Source organism: Falco punctatus, assembly GCF_963210335.1.
Source record: "Falco punctatus genome assembly, chromosome: Z".
In the NCBI taxonomy this organism is placed as follows: Eukaryota; Metazoa; Chordata; class Aves; order Falconiformes; family Falconidae; genus Falco; species Falco punctatus.
Window position 1 is genome coordinate 102,483 of NC_137586.1, and position 22,625 is coordinate 125,107.

General features: G+C 54.5%; 2 protein-coding genes across 2 annotated transcripts; one reads left to right on the forward strand and one right to left on the reverse strand.

Annotated features, from left to right (window-relative positions):
* Positions 1 to 3,714: 3,714 nt before the first annotated feature.
* Positions 3,715 to 6,429, forward strand: RAX (retina and anterior neural fold homeobox). Its single transcript, XM_080371407.1, has 3 exons — positions 3,715 to 4,573; positions 4,690 to 4,919; positions 5,589 to 6,429. The coding sequence occupies exons 1-3, from the start codon at positions 4,297 to 4,299 to the stop codon at positions 6,039 to 6,041; spliced, it is 960 nt and encodes a 319-aa protein (XP_080227533.1). The 5' UTR covers positions 3,715 to 4,296; the 3' UTR covers positions 6,042 to 6,429.
* Positions 6,430 to 13,998: 7,569 nt separating this feature from the next.
* GRP (gastrin releasing peptide) lies at positions 13,999 to 19,122 on the reverse strand. Its single transcript, XM_080371413.1, has 3 exons — positions 18,212 to 19,122; positions 17,129 to 17,379; positions 13,999 to 14,285 (listed from the first exon to the last, which is right to left on the reverse strand). Exons 1-3 carry the CDS (start codon positions 18,357 to 18,359, stop codon positions 14,232 to 14,234), a joined length of 453 nt encoding a protein of 150 aa, XP_080227539.1. The 5' UTR covers positions 18,360 to 19,122; the 3' UTR covers positions 13,999 to 14,231.
* Between the last annotated feature and the right edge of the window lie 3,503 nt (positions 19,123 to 22,625).

The following is a 22,625-nucleotide window of genomic DNA, read 5'->3' on the forward strand; positions in this document are numbered from 1 at the left end:
GCCTAAGGCCGCTGAAACCTTAAGGGGCAGACACTTGCATGTGTGTGCATGTGTGCTGGGCTCTGTGCGTGGGGATGCACTTGCGTGCAGGTGTGCACAAATGCACATGTACATATATGCACATGTGTGCACGTATGTGTATGTGCCTGTACATGTGTGTGTGTGCCTCTGTGTGCATGTGTGTGCGCGCTCCACGGAAGAGGAGCAGATTAAGGCATTAGGTCACATGGGAGCTACTGCTGCACAGACCCTACCTGGGATTTGGGTTCTTACAGTTAATAGGATCGCTGGAGCTCAAGGCCATCATCCCATCAAGATAAATGTCTCTAGTGCCCACTTTTAAGCAATCTGAATTCAATTAAGCTAATTGGAAAACAAGTAAAGAAGGATTGCATTAATATAGCCTTATAGCATGAATCTCCACTCCCTCCCTCAGGGGGAATGGCTGAGCGCGGTGAGCCTATAGAGCCCACGCACCAGGCCCATGCCGCCCTGCTCCCAGAGCACCCACAGCTGGTCCCACACTCACAGCACCCCAGCTCCACGGTGGCTCAGGCACTGCACTGCACCGGGGACTGCTCAGTGCTTTCTCTGTGATTCCTGCATGCCACAGAGCACCCTGTAAGTGATGGAGAAAACACAACTGCTCTCCAAGGGGTGGATAAAGAAAAATCTCACCAGAAAAAAAGCACGAGGTGACTGTCAAGGTACAGCAGCAGCTTCCTCATACATGAAGCTTTCAGAGTTCTTAAACTGCATGCTTAAGAACTTCTTGGGAGGAAAAAAAAAGCAAAGCCAGTTTTTCCCGGTTTTAACAACGTCTGCTGGATGATACAGAGCATGCAAACTGCAGTATGGTACAGGTTCCTGCTGAGTGAGTACTCCCTCTTCCCCTTGTTTCCCTTGAGTGAGTACTCCCCCTTCCCCTTGACGCACTCCCCCACCCCCGACCCCCACCCCCCCCACACCCCCCGACCCCTTCGATTTGCCGTCTGACCTTGAAAGTCCTGTTTATCTTTCTGGGAGGCACTCCCTGCTGCACATCACTGCTCTGAAGAGCAATGTCCCACCTGCAGAGTGACTTCAGCTTCAAATGTCTGCTCTGCAAGGCAGGAATTATTTCAGCTTGACATAAAGAAAAGATAGGAGGAAAGGAAGCAAGAATCTGTGGCATTTTATGCTGCTGATTTCATTGTGTAAAGCCACATCCCATACGTATGTCTCAACAGCACAAACAGGATCAAAACTATTCCATGTAGTCTTCACTGGGCATGCACAGGAAGGGGGTTATAGCACGCAGCTGCACTTTAGAGATTGTCAATCTTGAGAATTTTTGCTGCCTTCCAAATGCAAGTTCAGCAGTGATTGTTCTAATAATACATTGCAAAAAACCTAAAAAAGGTGCTGGAAGAGGGGGTAGCTTTTTGAAAGGCAGGTAAGAAATCCCACTTTTTTCATCAGATACTGAATATTGATCCTGAGTGCCCCTGCAAATTTCCAAAGGTAAACGGTCTTTGTGAAGCTGTGATATACCACACTATCAATTTTTGAGACTTCATACTAGTATGACACACATCCCAGGGTCTCTGTGGCAGCGAGGGATTTAGCCAACAGCCAGTATGTTAGACTCAAAGGGAAATGTTCAGACAGTTACCTTTCTTTGCCATCCTAAACCCTCTGTGTTAGTCTCTCAATTATCAGAGGAACCGTTAAGCCTTCCCTCCCCTCCCCAAAGCAGCACGATGCCTCATGTGTGTGTCAGGGCATCACAGTCTGTGCCTGAAACATGGGAAGAGAGAAAAAGAGATATCTGGAGCCAGAAGAGTCAGAGCTGCTCTCTGTTCCACGACAGGATCGTAGGCTTGTTTCAGATTTTTGCAGATTGGGACCAAGGAAGTCGCTTCCTCTCTGTACAACTCCATTCCCCTGCAAGAAGGGTGCTATAGTGGTAGATGCAGTTCTGTACAGCAAATACAACTGTAATAATCTACCGCCGAGGAAAGAGGGTTATTCTCTATTTGGGAGGAAGGTGTGCCTCATGTACTTTGTGGGTTATGTACCTGTCTTTAGGGCTGGAAGTTTTTTTGCTGTACATTTGTATTGTGATTATAACAGCAAAAAATCTGAGTCTTGTCCCTGCATTTGAAAATTTTGACAGGTGCCCTAAAAGCAGCATCTGTGCCAGGACCCAATGTCCTTTACAGCACAACTGCCAGACCAGAGCCTGGCTAAAGGGTTGTTGCTCTTGTGTCTCACCTTGCTATCATTTTTTTGGCCACAACAAGCAGAAACGATTCCCAAGTTTGCCCAGGGCTTCTGGAGGGACAGGCATGTTTTGTGCTGGTTGTGAGTCCTGTAAAACCCCAGCTCCAAATTAGAAGAAATTAGGGACATTGCACAGTTCATTCATCTTCACTAATAGAGTTCTTGGGAAATACACATGTAGATTAAAGGAACACAATGGCCCCTGGCTGATTGCTTTGAGTACCCTCCAATGCCCCTACAATGGTATTGACTTGCTTTTCATATTGAGCACAAAAGCCACACTAACCTCTTCTTGTCTCTCCTGTCGGCCTCTTCCCCCTTTGCCAATGGATGGCTGAGTTCTTTAGGCCCCAACCCGCTCCCCTGCCCCCTGCCCGAAAGCAGTCAGTGAAAGCAAACCTCACCTGGAGCTAGGAAAAACTGAGCGCTTCTACAGGGGATTAACTTTGGGACATCAGGCCATAAACTTTATAAAGGCGCAGGCACTGGCAAGGGCAAGCGCTGCCAATCTTCGTTTTGAAGCGATTCCTCTGGAAAAGTCTACACAAAATATCTCCTCTTGGGGTGTGGGGGGGTAGCAAAAATGAAGATTTGTTGAGGGTGAGGTCATACCTTTTATTAGAGTAGCTAATATATCTGGAAGAAGCAGCAGCAGTGCTGTTTTTCATTCACATACAGACTCCACAGGCTTGACACGGAAGCATCTTCAAAGCTTAGTGCAGGCTGAAAACCGCTCTGGATGTTGCTGTGCCACCATGGCAGCTGGGGCGAAGGACGGCTGGTGCCTGAGAGGAACTGGCAAGTGCTAGCATAAAAAGGGACAAAGTGACAGAAAGAGAAAAGCTGGAAAAATACTGGTGCAGGAAGGAGTAAGTTGAAGGCAGAGGACACAATGCCGTTGCCTGGCCAGCTCGTGCCCTCCACCAAGCCAAGCCCCAGCAAGGTGGGAGCTGCCTGCCCTCCCGCAGCATCCCGCAGCTCCCCCCCGGAGCCTGGCCCTGCCTCTGGCCGCCCAGCCCCGCTTGCCCTGTAGAGGATCGTGTCCTGGGGCCAGCGCTTCTCCCGGGGCCTGTCCTATAGCAACACCTTGGGCAATTTCCTTCAGAAACCATGTCCAGCACCTTCCCCGGACTTGCGAGGGTCGAGAGGCAGAGCCCCTCCCGCAGAGCTCTGCAGAGCCCGGCCGCCCCCCGGGCCGCAGGACCGGCCCCGAGGGCAGCCAGACGCAGGGCACCTGGCCCGGCCGGGGACCACGGCCCCGGCGCTGTTACCCCCGCTGCTCTTCACCCTCCGCACGTGACACCGCGCGGCACCGCGGCACCCTCCTGGCTGTCACCTCTGGAAAGATCACCTGTGACACCCGGCACCTGAAGAACGCCAGGGCCGGCCGACGGCTGGGGCTGCCGAGGGAAGGCGGTTCGGGGAGGCGCGGAGAGCCTGCAGCACGGCCCCGGGCACTGCCCCGGACACCCGTTGGCTTGCCGGCCAGGTCCCCTCCCCCTCCGCGGAGCCCCCGCTCCCGGGCCCGTCCGGCGCGGCCCGGCCCGCGGCCCCCGCCGGGCCGGCCCGCTCCCCTGCGGCCGCCGGCCCCACGGCGGTTTCCGACGGCGCTCGGCCTGGCCCTGGCCCCGGCCCCGGGGCTCCAATTGCGGGACTCGGCGGGGCGCCCGGCCTGGGCCAGCCCCCGGCAGCAGCGGGGGCCGGCCCGCCCCGCCTCGAGGGCCCCGGATGGCATCGCCCGGCGCCGTCTGGGGCCGGGGCCGGGGCCGGCGGGGCGGGGCGGGGCGGCCGGCGCGGGGAGGGGGGGCGGTGGCGGGCGCTGGCGGCGGGGCCCTGGGGATGCCTTGCCTCCCCCGCCGTGCCGGAGCGGCGCGGGGGCCTCGCCTTCCCCGTCGCCCACCGCCCCCCGGCACTCCTCCCCCGCCCCAAGGAGGCCAGCCCGCCGGGCGGTGCCGTGCCAGAGCTGCCCGCGCCGCCCCGGGGCCGGACTAGGACCGCAACGCCGCGCCGGGGCCCCGGGCCGGCCGCCCCATGCACCCGCCCGGCGCCCCGCTCGCCATGGCCGAGGGCGCCTTCTCGCTGTCCGCGCAGGCGGCGCGGAGCCCCGGGGGGAACCCGTCGAGGCTGCACAGCATCGAGGCCATCCTGGGGTTCACCAAGGAGGACGGCCTGCTGGGCCCCTTCCCCCCCGACGGCAGCGCCGGCAGCGCCAAGGAGGCGGACAGGCGGGGTCCCCGGCACTGCCTCCCCAAGATGCCCGTCGAGCCGCCGCCGATCGAGCCCCAGGGCCGCGCCGAGCGCTTCCAAGGTGAGTGCGGCGGGCGAGAGGCGCCGGGGGGTGGGCGGGCGCCCTCTCCTCCGCTCCCTCGGCGGGCCAGGCGGGGAGATCGCTCTCCCCGTGACCCGCCCGTCTTTCCCTCGCAGAGCCGTACTGCCCAGGCAGTGCGAGCCCCGAGCTGCCCGCTGGCAGCAGCGGTGAAGGGAAGCCGTCGGACGAGGAGCAGCCCAAGAAGAAGCACCGACGGAACCGCACCACCTTCACCACGTACCAGCTCCACGAGCTGGAGCGCGCCTTCGAGAAGTCCCATTACCCCGACGTGTACAGCCGCGAGGAGCTCGCCATGAAGGTCAACCTCCCCGAGGTCCGCGTTCAGGTAACGCCCGCCTCCGCCCCGCCGGCCTCCGGCATAGCCCCGCGCCGGGAAGCCCCGCACAGCCCGGCACGGCGCGGCACGGCAGGGCAGGGCTGGACAGGGCTCGACGCGGCCCAGCGTTTCCGGCGCCGGGAGCCCCCGGCCCGGCGTGGACCCGCAGCCCTGGCGGTCGGAGCAGCGCCGGCCCGCGGGCCCAGTACCCGGCCCGGCACCAGCGCCGCCGGCCGCTTCTGGAGATGGCGCTGTCCTTCGCGGCGCTGGCGGGACAGGGTGAGCCCGGGGTCGTTTTCCGTTCGGCGGCCGCGGGGTCGGGCCTCCGCCCAGCCCGCCGCTGCCCTTTGCCTGCTGCGGCCCGGCCTGGGCAGCTGAAGCCGCGGTGCAGCGGGGCAGCAGCTAGCGGTAGGCCAGCAGGTGGCTTGTGGGCAGCCGAGCTGGCTCTGGCGCGGGGCTGTTGCCGGGCTGCTTTCCCGCAACGCAGCTCCCTGCCAAGCGCAGGGCTGCCGGGCCGTGGGGGAGCGCGGCCGGACCTCCTGCTGCCCTAGCTCAGCACGGTGGCGCCTGCAGCTCCTTTGCGTTTCCCTCGCTCCGTTGCGTGCTGCTCACCCTGGGAAGAGCCTCTGCCTCGGCAGGGACAGCCCTGTGGCCTGGCTGATGTGGCTGTGCTTGCAGGTGTGGTTTCAGAACAGACGGGCCAAGTGGAGGCGGCAGGAGAAACTGGAGGTGACCTCCATGAAGCTGCAGGACTCGCCTATTCTCTCCTTCAACCGCTCCCCCCAGGCAACACCCATGGGTCCTCTCAGCAGCAACCTGCCCCTTGAGACGTGGCTCAGCCCACCTGTGGCCAGCAGCACGGCCCTGCAGACCCTGCCCGGCTTTGTGGCCTCACCACAGAGCCTGCCCGGCAGCTACACACCACCGCCCTTCCTGAACTCTCCGGCCGTGACCCATGCGCTGCAGCCTCTGGGGGCAATGGGGCCACCGCCACCTTACCAGTGTGGGGCCACCTTTGTGGACAAGTTCCCCTTGGACGAGGCAGACCCGCGCAACACCAGCATTGCGGCCTTACGGCTGAAGGCCAAGGAGCACATCCAGTCCATCGGCAAACCCTGGCAGACAATCTGAACTCCCTCTTCAGCGCCTGGGACAAGCCCACGGGGGAGACCAGTCCTGGGACAGCCAAGGGATGCCCCTGACCCGTTCTGGCTCCTCCAGACAGCCAGGCAAGGGAGGGCTGTCCTTTGCGCCAGCCTTTCCCCCACACCTTGACTTGCTTTGTATTTTGTGGTCCTTTTACTTCCCTTTTCCACATGCCCTGCAGAATTAGGGGCCTGATCATAGCTTAGGAAAAAAAAAAAAGTCTCTTTTGCTCTCCGTCCTTGGCTGGACGCTTTAGTTGCAATAAAAGCTGCAGTAGGGTGAAGAGCTGTGTAAGTAAGGTGGCTGGGAACCGAGGCCTGCGTTACCAAGGGACGGTTTTCTGCTTTTGCACCATTAAATGGCATGACCTGCATGAGGGCTGCACATTGTGTTTCTGCACCTGAACAGGCTGCTTGGGCCAGACCCTCCGCTGCCTGTGACGCACAGAGGTGTGGGACAGGCCAGGCGGTGGGCCCTCCTCCCTCCTGCTGTGGCAGCAGGACCCTGCCCCACTGGCTGTGAGTGCTGGGGCCTGCAGACCCATGGCGGGGAGCGCACCCGGCTCTGGCTGCCTGCTCGACAAGGAGGGGCCAGGGCTCTGGTAGCCCACGGGCCGGGTGCAACACTCCCACAGCTGCCCTACTGGGGCAACCCTGCGTTTTGGTGGGCTTTGTCCACCCCCGCCCCAGCAGGCTGGGGTTGGCGCCAGTCCCCTGGCCCTTGCTGCCTCTTCGGGGAAGGGGACTCATGGGTGCTGCCAGGCCCCATGCCCCCGCAGCCCAGCCGCCCACAGGGGGAGACAGGCAGTAGCTGACTGGGTGCTGGCTGCCTGGCTGGGTGGCTGGAGCCACCAGTGGGAACCTGCTGGGTGCATCCTGCCCAGTGCAGCCCCCGAGGTTGGCACAGCGCAGGGCCATGCTTATTCTCCCACCCACCCAGCGCCCACTGCCAAGCTGCTGAAACTAAAACTGCAGCATCTTTATTTTCCATTATCTCTGTTACTGCCTGTAATGGGGCTGAGAAGCTGTAACGAAACACCCCTTCTCCTCCACTGGGCACGGGGTGCTCTACACACTCTGGAGGTTGTGGCAATTAACGTTTCTCATTAGGGAAGAGAGAAGGATGCACAAGTGCCCTCATTGTGTCCTGGGATGATTCAATGCAGACTGGGAGACCTCTCCTTTCACCATTTCCCACTCGTTGTGGCCAGACAAAGGCTGGCGTCTAATTATATTTTCACAATCTGTGCGTATCTTTTAAGAGTCCTGTCAGAAACAAGTATGTCAGCTTTGTTCAGCTTCACTTCAGAGAGCTTTTTAACCTTAGACAGCAGTTTCTAAACATCCCTTCACAGCCTTCTCCACAGCAGCCCCCATCTATTGTCTGGAGAGCTGCTTTTACAGATGATAATGGGAATCCCTCTATTTTGCAATGCCTTTTCCTCTCTCCCTGGCCTCCCTGCGGATCCAACCCACCTCTCCAGACCGGAGTGCATGCTGCACCAGGGCCCCAGGCCTTCCCTGAGCTGTGTTGGTCCCGGGGTTGCTAGGGAGGCCCAGCAAGTGGTCCCTGCCAAGTTCCAAGGCAATGTGGCCCTATGTGGGCAGGACCTTCCTGCTGGGCTCTGGACCTGTCAGTGTTTGTGTATCCGTGGTGGTGCCCAGTCTCCCCAGCCCACAGCTCAGCGCTGCCTCATCAAAGAAAGTACCATGCTGTCAAGAAAAGAAAGTGCTGTTGCTGTCAGGACCAAGGAGATATTTTGCTAACTTCTGGTAAGGAGACCTGAGTCAGCTGCTGGGGTGAGGGGAGGAGAGCAGAAGCAGTACCCACTTCAGTTTTCAGGCCTTACTCCAGTGGTCCTTTCACAGGTGAGCTTTGTTTGCATTACCAAGGATGCAGAGTTTGCCAGGCAGTGGCCACAACGGAAGGATGTTTTTTGGTGTGCTTGAGAAGTGCCTGCACACCCTAGCCGGCATCAGTAGTGCACGCACACTAACAAACGATGGCACAGGCTGTGCACACTCTTCCTCCCTGGGGGCAGGAACAACTCCACTTACCTTTGTTGGCTGCAGTCCAACTGTGGCTCTGGTGCTGAAAACCCTCCTGTCTGTGAGTACATCTGACTGTTGCCCAACAGCTTTTACCTGTCCTTACTGCTCGTGATTAACAGGCAATTCCCCAAGATTCCAGTGATGCTTTTCCACATTTTGGCACTACTGCCCTCTCCAGCTCTTCTGTATCCTGCAAAGCCATTGGAAAGATGACACCACCACCACCACCACCACCACCCCGGGGTTCTGATCAGCACTGTAACTAGCACTGATGCCTGGTTACTTGAGATCGAAGTTAGTTGGTTAAAAACTAACAGTAGATAGAAACACAGTGACAGGACAGCAGAAACAGCAGCTGAAGAAACCTTTTCACTTCTATTAAGCACCTGATCCAACACCTGCAAGCAAAAAAAGAAAGGTTATGCCAGGCTATGGTGTTTGTGTGTTTGTTCTTTTACTGACACATTAAAGCGGGTCTTTTGTTATACACTGTACATGTGAACCCTGTAATGAATGAACTGTGTGCAGTTTTATCTTTCAAGGAAAGCTATGAGTTTATTGCTAAAAATAAGTATTTTAAGCAGCTAAACATAAGTGAAAAATATTTACCTGTCTGTGCCTAAACAAATAAAGGGACAGAGGCACATGCAAACTTGTATCTTTCCTGTACCCTGTCTAGTTTCCTGTGTTCCTACACTTTCTTTCAAATTGTCCCATTCCATTTTAAAAGCCCATTTGTTCATTTTGTTGTAAATATCTTCTCCTTCTTAATTGGGTGCCGAGTCTAATAATCCTGCCTCAGCTTGTTAAGTGTACAATAGCAGTCAGAGTTAATGACCCATTAGTGATTAATTCCTTAAACAGCATCTAATTGCTCACTGTAAAACCTTTTCTTAAAACTGGATTAAATCATCTAGATCCTTAACCACTTCTTTACTCTAACTTTGCTAAGGCTATTAGCCTGGCCTTTTCTGAGTGATCTATTTCTTCTTTTGCTTAAACTGTATTACCAAGATAGCAGATTTAGTGCCTATATTTGACTACTTTGCAACATCTGAAGTTCTAAGGAAGAAGAATACTGATAAAAGACTGCCGGTGAAAAGACTATGAAATTTACTCCTTTGCAATGAGACGGTTGCAGACAGTGAATGTTCTTTCGCAAACCACAGCACACCACCTTTTGGAGGGAGAGGTGGACTCATAGGACAGGGTCTGTCAGCGGTCGTAGTAACTCATGGAAGTGTGTAGGCTTTGGCGGGTGAAGCTGTAAATACTTCTTAAGAGTTTTCCCCCCAAAAATTGGTTTTCACTCAGTGTCCTGGATATGAGGCAGTTGGCAAGGGCTGCCCTGAAAGACTCCTTGGAGGGATTGCTCCATGGCGAGGAATCCTTGCTAGCCTACCATGGCACAGATCCCTGCTTCTGGGAGTACTGCACCTCCCTTCTCAGCATGGGGCAAATAACTACTGAGGAGGCACGAACCTCACCAGGAACAGGAGGCAAGACAAGATGTGTACTGGACTCTCACATTGTCAAAGGGGCCTTGGGGAGGGCAGCTGATGTCAGAAGCCAAGAAGCTCCTTCCTCTCTCCCTTCCTTCCCCATTTGTGTCTCACTGGGTTGAACATACCTTTCTTCCTTCCCACCCCTGGTCAGAATCTTGTCAGTATTCAAGAAAACTAGCAAAGATACCTGACCTACATAAGACAAGGAGAGTTTTGACGTGAAGTTTAGCTCAGTTGCTTTCCAGTGGAGCGAGACTGGTGCTTTGTCCAGGCCTGGTCCTCAATCCCTGCTGGATGGGGTCAGGAGAAGCTGTCATCCCCGCGGAGCAGCAGGCTGGCCATCATGTTTGCTCCTCAGCCACCTTGGATCACAGCCCCTGTGAGAGGGAAACACACAGAGCTCAGTCACAATTTAAATATCTGTTACGAGCTGTTGGGGTTGAGGGCAATTCTGTCCTCCTCCTCTGCTGAGGACATGCCAATGTCTGCAGGTGAGATGGAGAGTTGAAGGATCTTCTTTCTGTCTGCCTCAGCTGCACCTGACAGGGGTTTCAAGTAAGAACATTTAGTTACTTACTGTTGAAAAATCTCACTTACCTGTTCAAAGCTCCTGGCTACACCTTTCATCAGTTCAGTCTGTTGGGACATATAATGAAGTCCAACTCCAACAGGCATTAATTCAAGGGGCTTCCCTTCAGCTACAGTGTTTTTGGGCTGGACACTCAGGTTCTTTCTCCTATGCAGTCAAGCATCTTCCTGTGTCACCAATGCCATGGGTTATAAACCTTGGGACTTCTTTATCAACTTCCTTCAGCAGTTTGTCAATCACAGAGTACCCATTTAAAAAATCCTACCACAGAAGAAAATGTTGGAATGAAACAAACAAAAAGAGAGCAGAGCAAGAAGCTAGTTTGACCAGGACACTGGTGGCTCTGATAACATTACCAGTTTTTCTGGTAGAATGAGTATTTTCTCTCCTCTCTGTGAGCATCTCTGTGTTCTGCCAATGCATGATGTGAAAACTGGCTGACATTTGGCAGTCATCCCTCTGTCATATGACATTTCTGCCCCACTAAGAACTGTGAAATCAGCTCTGAAATGTTTGGTTCTGTGTAGAAATGCAGTTAAAGTCAGCTAGGCAAAACATTCAGAAGAGAGATTAAATGGAGGCAGCAGAAATTTGGGTGGAGGCAAGAAGAGGTAAGAACTGAAGCTTTGGCTGCTGATACAGGAGAGAGTGTTGGAGTAAATAAAGAGGATAGGTGGTGTTCCAGCTGCTGACCGGTGCAGGTAGGTCAGATCTTTCTCCTTTGATTCCATCTCAGTGAAGAGGCAGGGGCAGGGAGTATAAGGCGGGCCTCTGGGTGAATCCAGAATGTCAGCAAGGGGGATGCTAGTTTTAAGGAATGCTTTTAAACCAAGGGCTCCTCAGGAAGACTGGCTCACCAGCAGCTTGTTCTTGCTCAAAGGCCTCGCCGACTGCAGCATGACTCAAAACCAGGAGAGCCTGTATGGCAGGAAAACCTGCTATTGTTCATGGCTTCACAGTTTATCATGAACTGGTCATGAACATGCTGCTTCCTCATCCCTTCCCCACGACATCCTAAAAAATACCCTTCCAGTTTATTTTATGCTGCATCTGTGGGACAGGGGAGTCCCATTTTACATGCAGAGAAACTGAGGCACAGAGAAACACGATTCAACCAAGCTCAGACAGGGATGGCATGACTGAGTTACCTCATAACTCTAGTGCCATTTGAGGGCTCTTTGGGTATCGTAAGCCTGCCTGGCACTTATGGCACCAGCTCTGCAAGAGACCCCCCTGTTCTTTCAGTTCCATAGCTGGAGGCCAAGGATGCTAACAACAGCAGGTGCCTGTGCTTAGCATCCCACCTGGAGCCTGTACAAAGATCTCTTAAGTCTTCAGACAGTGCTTTGTCTTGTGTGCCAGGCTTCTTCTCTTTTATTTCTTGGGTGTATAACACACACACATATTCACTCCAGTGACCTTGGCCACATGAAGACTAAAGCCAGGTTCCCAAGCACGTTCTTATGGTGCCCCTCTTATTTTGCTCAACTCCTTCCTCCACTCTGCCTTTATCCCTGCCAAGGCTGGGCAGGGGAAGGTTGGTTGGAACGTGTGACCAAAGCTTTCCAGGGATGGCCTAGCATCCCCAAGGGTACATGTCACTAGCTAAGCTGCAGCCCACTTTGTTTAATGTGTGTAGTCGCTAGGGTCTCAAGGGTTTGCCCTCCACTGCCCCAGAGCAGGCTGCCTCCTGCTTCTCCTGCTCTGCTAGGGATTCCTCCTACCTCGTGTCTTTCTGAGCAGCTTTCCCTCTGGGTGTCTGGGCAAAGCGTGTAGGCACTGCTGGCCCAATCCGGGCCCGCACAGAGCCAAAATCAAACCGCTTGGCAGCAGAAGCCAGGCTGCAGAGGAGCCTTCTCACAGGTCCTGCCTGCCAGGAGGGCCGGCGGCCTCGGAGGTGGGGGGAGGACAGACCTGCACCCCACATCAGGAAACTTCCCCATGCTTACGTGCACCCCTGGCAAGACTTTGCATCGCCTTTGGGCAAGTGGCAACAGGGACAGAGGGAAAAAGGCAGCATTTTTAAGTTCCCCTAAAACGGGGAAGCACTTTTAAGCTCTAAAAGGCCCGGGACAGCACCCGAACACGCTGGGTGCTCCCTCTGGCCGGCACAGGCCGGGATGTCCGCCGAGACGACCGAGCGCTGCCCCGGGAGCCGGGGTGTCAGCGCTGAGGCGCGCAGGCAGCCCGGCGGCCTCGGCACCGTCGCGCCCGCCACCGTTCCGAGGCCCGCGGGGCTGCGCGGCGCGCGCCGGGGCGGGGAAGTGGCCGCCTCCCCCCCTCGCCGCTCCGGGAGCGCGCCGGCACGGCACCCGCCGCGAGGGGGGCCGCGGGAACACTCGTCACGCACCGGGGCCGCACCGGGCAGCGGCCCCCCGCCAGGCGCTGCCGCCTCGGCCGCGCAAAGACACGCGCGATGGAGTTTGGAACCGGCCGTGCCCGTGGCTGCCCCTGGAAAGCAGCCGGACGCCCCGCTCCCCCCGCGGCTGGGGTCACCGGCACCGCGCGGGACGCGCCGGGAACCGCAACAAATGGGCGCAGCGTCGGGGCGGCCCCGACACCGGAGGCATCGAGACGGGACCGATCTGGCCGGGCAGCCCGCAGAGCACCGCCCCGGCCCGCCCCGCGCGCCCATCCGTGTGGCGAGGGCGCCGCCTGCTGGAGGCAGGCGACTCCGGCCGCCCGAGCGAAGCCGGGCAGCTGGCGGTTCCGTCTCCGTGCCCTTCCCCCGACGGCGGGGTCGGGGGCCCTGGGGGCGCCCCGCTCAGCGCCGGCTCCTGCAGGCGGCCCGGGAGCGGCTGCCCGGGGCCGTGCCCGAGCGCCGTTTGAGCAGCTCCGAGGCCGGAGGCTGTACCGCGCCCCCGGCAGCCTGTGCCTGTGCCCGTGCCCGGCCACCTTCACGGCGAGAACGGGTCCCCTGAAGTTCTGGGATGCCCACTGCCTCCGCCCCCCTCACCGGGTATGGCGGGGAAGGGTCCGGCCCTCTGTACGCCCCTCGGGTATCCCGTGCACACCGGCAGGGCCCCCGAGTCTGCTCCCCTTCAGCCCGCTCGGCCGCAGCCGCTCCTGGCTGAGGGGCTCCAGCCCCGTGATCGCCCCTCCGGCCCAGTGCTGGGCCCTCTCCAGCTCGTCCAGGTCCCTCTTGTACTGGGGCGCCGGGAACCGGACGCGGTGCCGCAGGGGCGGCCTCAGCAGCGTCGGGCAGCGTCACCGCCACGCAGGCCTGCTGCGCTCGGACAGCAGTTCACCGCCGCCCTCACGCTGCGCTGCCGGTGCTGGCCCTGGGGGAGAGGCTCCCCCTCCTCGCCGGGGCCTCCGACGGCGCGGCCGGCTGGGGAGGGACAGGGACCAGGGGCACCACTCGGCCGCAGCCCCAAACGGTGTCACGCCCGGAGGCAGCATCTTTCTCCGGTCTCACACAGCCACGCTGTGCCACTGAGCCGCGGACGGCTGGCAGGGGCGGCGTGCGGGGCGATGCCGGGAGGCCGAGCCTCCGCAGCCCCAGGGCGGCCCCTCCCGGCGGGCACGGCCCCGCCACGGGCGGGCCGCCAGCTCCCCACGCCGCCAGCGAGCTTCGGTGGAAAAGGAATCACTCTGTTCTTCCTTTGTTACCAGCTGTGGCACAGCTGATTTCTATTGTATTCACTCGAATAAAAGTATAAACTCGGCCTTTTTATTAGTACTATTTATTGCAATTGTTGAAACGTCATGTAGTTTTGAACTATGAGATGAACTGATTAGATAGGTAAGTCGTGTAATTGATTGGAAGACCCTTCCATGACAATTTTGTATCTATCTATCTATATATATTAAAGCCATTCAAGTGAGAAAATGCAATCTTGAAAGTGAAGTAGAGTTTAGTCACTGCTGAAACATACAAGAATACATATATTTAGGTATTTTACACAAAGGAAATCTTGTCTACAGAAAAGAGACCTTGTTGATTATCTGATACAATCAAGTGCTTGTGAAATGCAGTCTCTTAGGGAAAGTATTCTGTTTCTTCATGATTTAGTTTAGAGACCACCTTTCAGCTTGGAGTGCTCTTTTTCATATTCCCAACTTGAAGCAGATGGTCCATCATCTAATAAAAAGAGAAAAACGTTATTCATAAACCAGCGCTGAAAAAAGTCATTCACTAAGATAATAAGCCTAATATATATCTGCTCTGTGTATTCACATAACATATTCCTAATAATCTTTTCAAAACAGACCTCATCTGTCTTAGCATAAGACCCAACTGCTCAAGTAGGAGGAAAGACATTCTCCCAAATCATTCTGTCTGCCTTCTCATTTATATAGTGTCTCACCAGTGTTGAAAAGCTAAGCCACAGAAACAATTTAAAGCTTCCCCTCCCACCCACCCCCCACACCCCACTTTACACTTAGGCCAACTTGCAGAAGAGACTTCCCTTCTGATTTTTAACTACTTTAACTGTAATTTATTTACAGAATAGAGAGCAGGCAAGGTCTTCCATTGCCTGGTACTAACTGAAAACAGAAGAAAACAACTCAGTGCATGACCCTAAGTCCAGTTCCTGGAACAATTACGTATAGCACAGCATGAGCGCTAGTGGGGAGTAATGCACAGAATTAACTTGAGCCAATAAGCAAGACCCTGAAATGAGTTACCCGAAGTATGCATCTGTATTTACTTCTGCAGCCTTCAGCTTTGGGGATTTCTGATCTTAAAATTCAAGTTTGAAACACAGCCTGCCTTCACTTATGTTCAGTATATGGGAACATAGGGTTGCACACACACGGCCACAGACTCCATGGTTAGCATCTCTGCAAGTGCACACTCAGCCTATGAGAATTAATTATAGCCCCCTCGACGGCGACATGGTCTTGGGACAGCTATTCCATCCACTGACAGTAGGGTTCATGCTTTACCTTTTGTTGGTCACATTTCAATACCTTAGTCCAATGGGCCATTTCACAAGGAACAGTAACCCACTGTAAATATGGTGTCCCATTCCTCCTTGGATCAGGTTCTATTTCAAAGTCCAGCACAGTATGTCTGGAAAAGTATCTAACACCAAGTACAAACTTCTCATATGCATTGCACCATGGCTGTCAGCTTACTCTACCTGGCCATCCTCCACCAGGGCAGATAGCTACACTCACCATTCCTGGACACGGACACCTTCCTTAGCTGTGGTGCAGCAGCACCTTAAACAAGGGTGTTGTCTAATCAAGGTTTGTGCAACATGGAACCCCTCACATCCAGAAAAATCCATGGAATCAAAATCCAAAGGTCATTTGCACTCTTGTATCACTGTATACATGTATGACTGAATTTCATACCAACACCACAATTCCACCTTTATAAAAAAGGCCTCCTTTCTTAAAAACAACTATTATCGTTATTTTTTTTTTTACTAATCATTGGAGAAATCTGTATATTTAAGGCAATAATCTCATTATTTCACATATATGTTCAATGTCAGACCACAAAAAAGTGGATATTAATTTAGGGTAAAAGTACACACATGTGGATGTGATTCACCTTACCAGAGGCAACTTCCAGCCTTTTAAAGTATGATTTAGTAAATCATTAGATAAAGTAGATACCAGATACTTTTAGAAGCCAAAATATTTCCCCGTTTACATAGCATAATGGAATTTCTTTATCAAATTTGATTACAAAGATGCACAAGGCAGAGCTGAAGATGAGATAAATGGTTTCCTTTTTAGATAGTATTAATCACCATCATAAAGCCATGGCCAGAAAGAAACCTATGGACAACATTCATACCAGTGGTGTAAGATACTTAAATCATGGCTTAATTTAACAGGTACATTTTAACTTGAATTAAGTCAAAACCTGAAGTATTCACTGACATCCCCGCACCAGTTCAGGAAGGAGACTGGGCTGAAGTTAGCCCAGGAATATTAATTACAACACATTACAGTAGAATACCGTAAGGAAAAAAAAAATCTTTCCAGTAATGTTTTTAGGAGGTGTGTGCATGAATCTGTTTATTCTGTTTCAATGTCACCCAAAAGAATTCTGCAGCTATGTCAGCAGTGTGCATATATATATATATATACACACACACACAGAGTAATAATGGTATTACTGTACCTGACAAAGGAGTTTCCTAGCAAATTCTGCAATTTCCATTATGTCAGTTAGACCCTGGTGACTTTCAGTAAAGCCTTACTGATACCCTCCCAAGTGCATTTTACAGGATTTTCCAGAACAGGGGTGAATCTGTTCCAAAGTCTTGTTATCTTGTGAAATAGTGCTAGTAAGTACATCGACTTGAGGGATGGAGAGGTGGCTCCTAGGCACGTATTACAGCTTATCAGTAGCCACAGCCCGATTCTGCAAGACCACAAATGACCCCAGCAGTGACCAGCACCATTAGCTGGGGGAAGAGACTTGCACGATGCAAAGTCAAAGCTGGGAAAACAAAAAACTCTCCCACCCAGCCACTCTATTCACTGACTGGCAGTGCCTCGCGAGCCAGACATGACAGCCAGAATAGCCACAGAGTCAATACGATGTGGCTTTATATACAGAAGGCTTTGCCTTCTTCCTGCCCTCTTAGTCACTCCTGTGTTCCACGCTAGCTTGGTTTTGCTGGGTTAGTACAGAACTTGGTGTTGCCACAGTCACCTGAGCATGAAGTGCTAAAGAAGAAAAGAATGGAAGGACCAAGGAACTTGAAGGGAATACAGACACTAAAATCTGCTCGATGCTTGCTGAATTATAACCAGTAGCAAATAAATTCATAAAAAAATACAATCTGTGAGTGACAACCTGTAATCAAAAGTAGAGTCTTACTGTACTGAATGGCTAGTGCCAGAGATGCATTTCTGCTGCTTTCTGGACAACCCACAAGTTAGAAGCAGCTGATATGCTACTGTAAAACGAAATGTGGATATATGGTGGGGTTTTATGGGTTTTATCTTACTTACATCTTTCCAACTGCTATTGTCATCTGTCTCCCAGGTGTTCCTGTTATACCAGGGAAGCCCTCCTTTCAAAAAGTGAGCACTTCTATTTTCGTTCCCTTCCAGCAGCCGCAGCAAATATTTTGAGATTTCTTCCCACTGCAGATAGTCTTCCAGCTGCTTGATATTTTCACGTAATGCCGAAAACGGTGTCTTGTTTTCTTCTTCATAAACATAAGGAAAATCTCCAGCACTCTTTTTCCCCATTAAATGTCCTGTAACAACAATGTCAGTGGCACGAAATTAACCAAAAGACCTATCGATTTGGCTGTTCAAACATCAGCTGGAAGTTGTTATTGACTGGTAGTATGAAGGGATGGGAAGGGAAGGGAAGGGAAGGGCAACTGGGACGAGATGTTGTCACAGTGTCACACACAATTAATTTCCTCTGTCTCTTATGCCATGTTGTCAGAGAAGACGCTGCTGAGAACGGGCAGGAATAACCCAGTATTTTGCCTGGAGCTGGGAGGAGGCACCTGGCAAGATTTGCTGGAATGAGAAGTGGATGGAGAAGCTGTAGGACTTGGACTTCTCCTGCCTTGGCACGGGAACTCTAGCGTAAGCCCGCGCTCCAGTGCCCTTCTAGGGGCTAAGCGGAACACGCTTCTGGTAACCAGCGCTTTGCTGTCATCGGAGGAAGATCGCAGGTGGCCTCGGGCGGCGAAGGAGGCTGCTGCGGGCAGGGGAGCGGCAGCGCCGGCAAACGCTCTCCCAGGCCGGGCGCCCCGGGATGCCGCCGATTGCTGGCTGCGCCCCTGGGTGCCGGCGGGTCCCGGGCCGCTGCCCTCGGGCTGGGGTCTGGCCCCCCGCACTTTTGCGGAAAGGCGGCGGCGGGAGACGCAGCGGCCGCAGGGGCGCAGCGGCGAGGGCGCGGCGACGTCCTGGCCGGCCCCCGCGGCAGTGCTGTCCGCTACCGGCGCTCGGCTCTCCGTGGCGGCCGGCCCGCCCTCGCACGGGAGCTGCCGGCCCGGGGCAGCGCGCTGTGCTCCGGTACGGCAGCCGCGCTGGCTCCACGCCGTCGGGCACTGCCGGGCGGGACGGACTTACCCACAGCCCAGTGGCTGCCGCGGGGGTAGATCTTGGGGAGCGCTGGGGAGCCGCCGGGCTGCAGGGGAGCCGCGCCGCCCTGCGCCGCCAGCAGCGCCAGCGCCAGCAGAGGCAGCACTCCGGGCCGCCGCGGGCCGCCGCCGCCCATCGTGCCGCTGCCGCCGGTGCTGCCGCCGGTGCTGCCGCCGGTGCTGCCGCCGGTGCTGCCGCCGGTGCTGCCGCCCCGCCGCCGCAGGCTGCCGCTGGCTCTGGCTCCGTCTGGGCGAAGCGCTGCCGCTGCTGCCGCCGCCCCCCATTTATACGGACCCAGGACTGGGAGCGAGCGGAGTTCCCACGCCTGACGCCTCCTCACGGCGCCGGGGCTGCGGCCGCCCCCGGCCCCCCGTACCTCCTGTGGGGGCGGGGGCCGTTGCCGGCAGCCCCGGCCCGCCCTGGCTGCCTCCCCGCCCCGGCGGGCTCCCGGCAGGGGGAGCCCAGGGTGTGCCTGCCCCGGGGCTCAGCCCCCCCCGCTCCGCTCCGCCGCGCTGGGCTGGGCCTAGCCAGGTTCACCGCCCCCGGCCGCCGTCGCCGAGCCCCGGGCTGCTATCCGCTGGGCAGGCTCACCCGGGGCCGCGCTGCTCCCGGCCGGCCGGTGTGGGGCCCCCTTCGCGCCGCCCGGCCCCGCCCGGCGTGCTGCCCCGAGGGGCGTGCGTGGGCCAGCGGCCGGGCCTGCCGGTTCCCGCGGCGGCCGCTTCCAGCCTGGGCGGGGGCCGGCCGACACTCCCTCGGGGCCGTTCCCGCCATTACACTGGGAAACCAGAGGCTCCGCTCCGCACCCGGGCCACCCCTCGCCTCCTGCCGCCGCAGGTGGTGCCGGTGCCCGGGGACGGCCACGAGGGGCCCCAGAGCGCCCGGGCCGGGTGCTGCCAGCGGTGCCCAGCCCAGGCGGCGGCGGGCGCCCCTGGGAGCCGGGGCCGGGGCCGGAGGTGCCCGCCGCCGCCCGGTCACGCTGCTGCCCCTGGAGCTGTTTAAAGAAGTTTCGGCTAAAGTGAGGCGATCTCCCTGCGGGACGCAAGGGGCGGCTGGCGGCTCGGGCTGCAGGGACCGAACAGGTTGTAACGTTTTTACGAGAGCTTATGGCGTTGGGGGGAGGCTCCAGCGTTTTTTCGGTGGGAGGAATGTCTGTAAAAAGACCAAACTCAAAGGACAACATCACTTGAAGCTCTTTGAAATAGATCTTGTGCGGAGAGTTTATGTTAATTTCCGACATCACACAAATTCACTGTCACAGGCGTCAGTAATGTGGCTCTCACATGTACAGGACTTTCTTCTTCCCTCGCACAGAGACCCTGTAACCTCCCCAGCACCCGAAGGTGCCTGGAACCAGCCCAGTCTGTGACAGCGGATGACAGGGTGTCTGCCCTGAAGAGCAGCGCGAGGAAGGGGCGGATGTGTCACCGAAGGAGATGTACAACTGCAAAGGCCTGGAAGCAGCGGAACACTTGAACATGTTCTCAGCTTTGGGCAGGTAAGTAGCATCACCGAAGTCAAGGTGGATGAGTGGTAAGGGGATATTAAGCCCCGGTGTGCTGTGTGTCCTGGAGGAGAACGACAGAGGCAGGGCTGGAGTCATGTGGAATCAGTACAGTATAGACTCTGATGATTTTGCTGTCTAGAGATCTGTGTCAGGAGGTAGGACATGCAGTTAACAGAGCTGACTGTAAGGAACTTGCCAGATCCTTCAGCTAACCCTGCATGACATGGAACCAAACTATACCCAGTGGAAACTACTGTGGAAGTGAATTAACATAATTACTGGGCAAAGTGTCTAGTACAATGTCTTTTGTAGTCAGTTGTGTATCCTACTGTATGAGCTACATTGTTCCCTTGTTTAGGCTTAGTTTGTTGCATCTTCTTTTACTGATTAATGTGATTCATTCTTTTGTTTTGGTTATTAATTATGCATTCTTGTTTAATTTGCAATAGTATTCCCATGCCTCAACAATGAGTTTCACTGTGCAGCCTGCAGTACAGCTACAGCCAATGTGTGCTCTGTGCTGAGTGCAGCTGATCAAATACCATATTGCCATCCGTGAGAAAGCCATATCATTGCAATTCAGGACAGGAAATTGAAAATTCAGGAAACTGTGTTTTCAGGCAAAAAACCCCGACCCAACATACAAAGCAAAATATTTGGCTTTCCTAAGCTACAGCAGCTGTACTGGAAGTGCTCTGACTGTCCTGGCCTCCCCAGGCTGTTGTGCTGGACCTGACTCACCTTGGCGCTGGGGCCTCAGCCCTGGGCTGCAGCCACCAGCCCTGCTGTGGCCCCTGGGACCATGGTGCCCAGCGCAGCATGCCCTCTGCACAGCGTGGTTCCTGGTACCCCTTGTTTCAGCCCTGGTCGGTCGCTCCATAAGCCACCGACATGGTTCCCTCAGACCCCACTCAACCAGCCCGCTGAGCCAAGGGGAAGCCTGATGGCTCAGGTCTCCCCAGAACTACCATGTTTGCACAAATTAACTTAGGAAGTTGGTTGTTTCCTGGTACTAGGCTCAGCACAGTACTTTTGTTGCTTTCAGCTGTTGCCAGTGGTTTTGCCTTTGTTGCTTTACATAGGGCTCAGTGAGGATTAACAACATAAAGTCAAATTCTGGTCAGTAAGTTGTATATAGCTGCATGTAACACCTGTGCTGTTAGTAAGCTTTGGCTAGTGGTGCCAAACCATGAATTCTTACTCAGTTCCTCATTGCCCATTAGTCCTAAGTCTCTTTTACCACAAATGCAATGCAAACAAATAAACCCTTCTCATGTTTTGTGTATATACTATGTTTTTCTACACTTCATGTGTTAAAGGCTATGCCTTCACACTAAGTCTCATTTTACACTGTCTTGAGCTGCTTTAATTTGAGATTGTTCCTTATACACTCCCATTTTTTACCTTGTATTATGGACTTAATGAAAGTTTAAGTCAGTTTGCCCTTTTGATGCTTAAAGTTACAGAGAAAAATACTGATTTAGAGAGTTGATCAAATCTGAGTTTAAATTTTTTTTTATAATTAAGATTAGGTTTTTAGGTGGAGGATTTTTTTGCCAGGAAAATCACATTTTCAGGGTTTTGTCATAAGACAAACATAATAATCTGTTTAACTTCTCCAAACAATAAAACTGGGTTATTTGAAGCAAACCACCAACAAAAACTCAGTCTGGGGATTTTCTGTTTTTCTAGAAAAGAAAAAAAAATTTCCCCAAATTAAAGCAACCCTACAGGCCTGTTTGTCTCTTTTAGTTTTACCTTTGCTCTCAGATTGACAGCCATCGTGAGAGCCTTCTCTCTTCATTGAGTGTTTCCCATGGAAGTTTATTCTTACCATTTTCAAAAGAAACAGACCCTAGTAAGATCTTTAATCCCATAATTTGCACGTGTGTCTTGAGTCATGCATACACAGAACTGACACCTGCAATAATGGACCTGAAATACTGAGCCCTCAGCAGGCTCCAAAACATGTCTGTAGGGAGTGTTAGAGGTGAGCTTGTATTTTTCCACAGCAGCCTCAGCTGTACAACTTAACACTTTCCCCAAAATACTTTGCTGTATTTTGCTGTAATGTGTGCTGGACCCATCACACACTCTGCTTCACTTATCTGTGAGATACAGCTGGGGCTTTCTTCTGCCTGGTGAAATACTTGTGTGGGTTTTAGGATCAAAATGTCTCTCAGGACATTCTTAGGACGTTCCTCATCCTCTGTCAGAATGACTGGAAATCAGTTGTGCAATCAAAATTAATGTGTCCAGGGGGCTGCGCTGAACTGACCCACTCTTCCACATCCCATGGTGGCAGATTGTGCGCAGCAGGCTGAAGGAAAGGTGGTGCTGGAGTGGTTGTACCCAAACCGCAATGCAGAGTCTTGAGGCTGGATGTGCTGAGGCAGGGAGAGGCAGGGGCATCGGCCCAGCCTGCCACCAGGACGCTGCGACAGTCATCACTAGCTATCGCAGACTGCCTGCCACTGTTTGCAGAGGGGGACCGTGCCTGCAGCGTGCGCTTGGTCCTGTGCATGATGCTGAGTGCCATCAGCTTCATTGCTGAGAGAAGAGTGCCTTAATTGTGGTGGAATATGTGCTTGAGCAATGCTTCTCACTCATGGCCTTACGGAAACCGGGTAGCTATGTTAATTTTATGAAATAACTGAATCTCTTCAACAAATACCCTTGTGGCTTGGGACTGCCCCTGCTCCCCCTTTAGGCCCTTGGTGGCTTTTGTTGAGCAGGACAAAACGTGTAATTTGCTTTTTTAATGGGCAGTAGTACAGCCACACTCCTTGGCCTGTGATGAGGGTGATGGAACCAGGTCTTTGCCCACAGCTCCCCCAGTGAAACCCCTGGGGCCATCTGGTACTGTCCCGACCTCACTGCCTGCCCACAGGTGTCCCC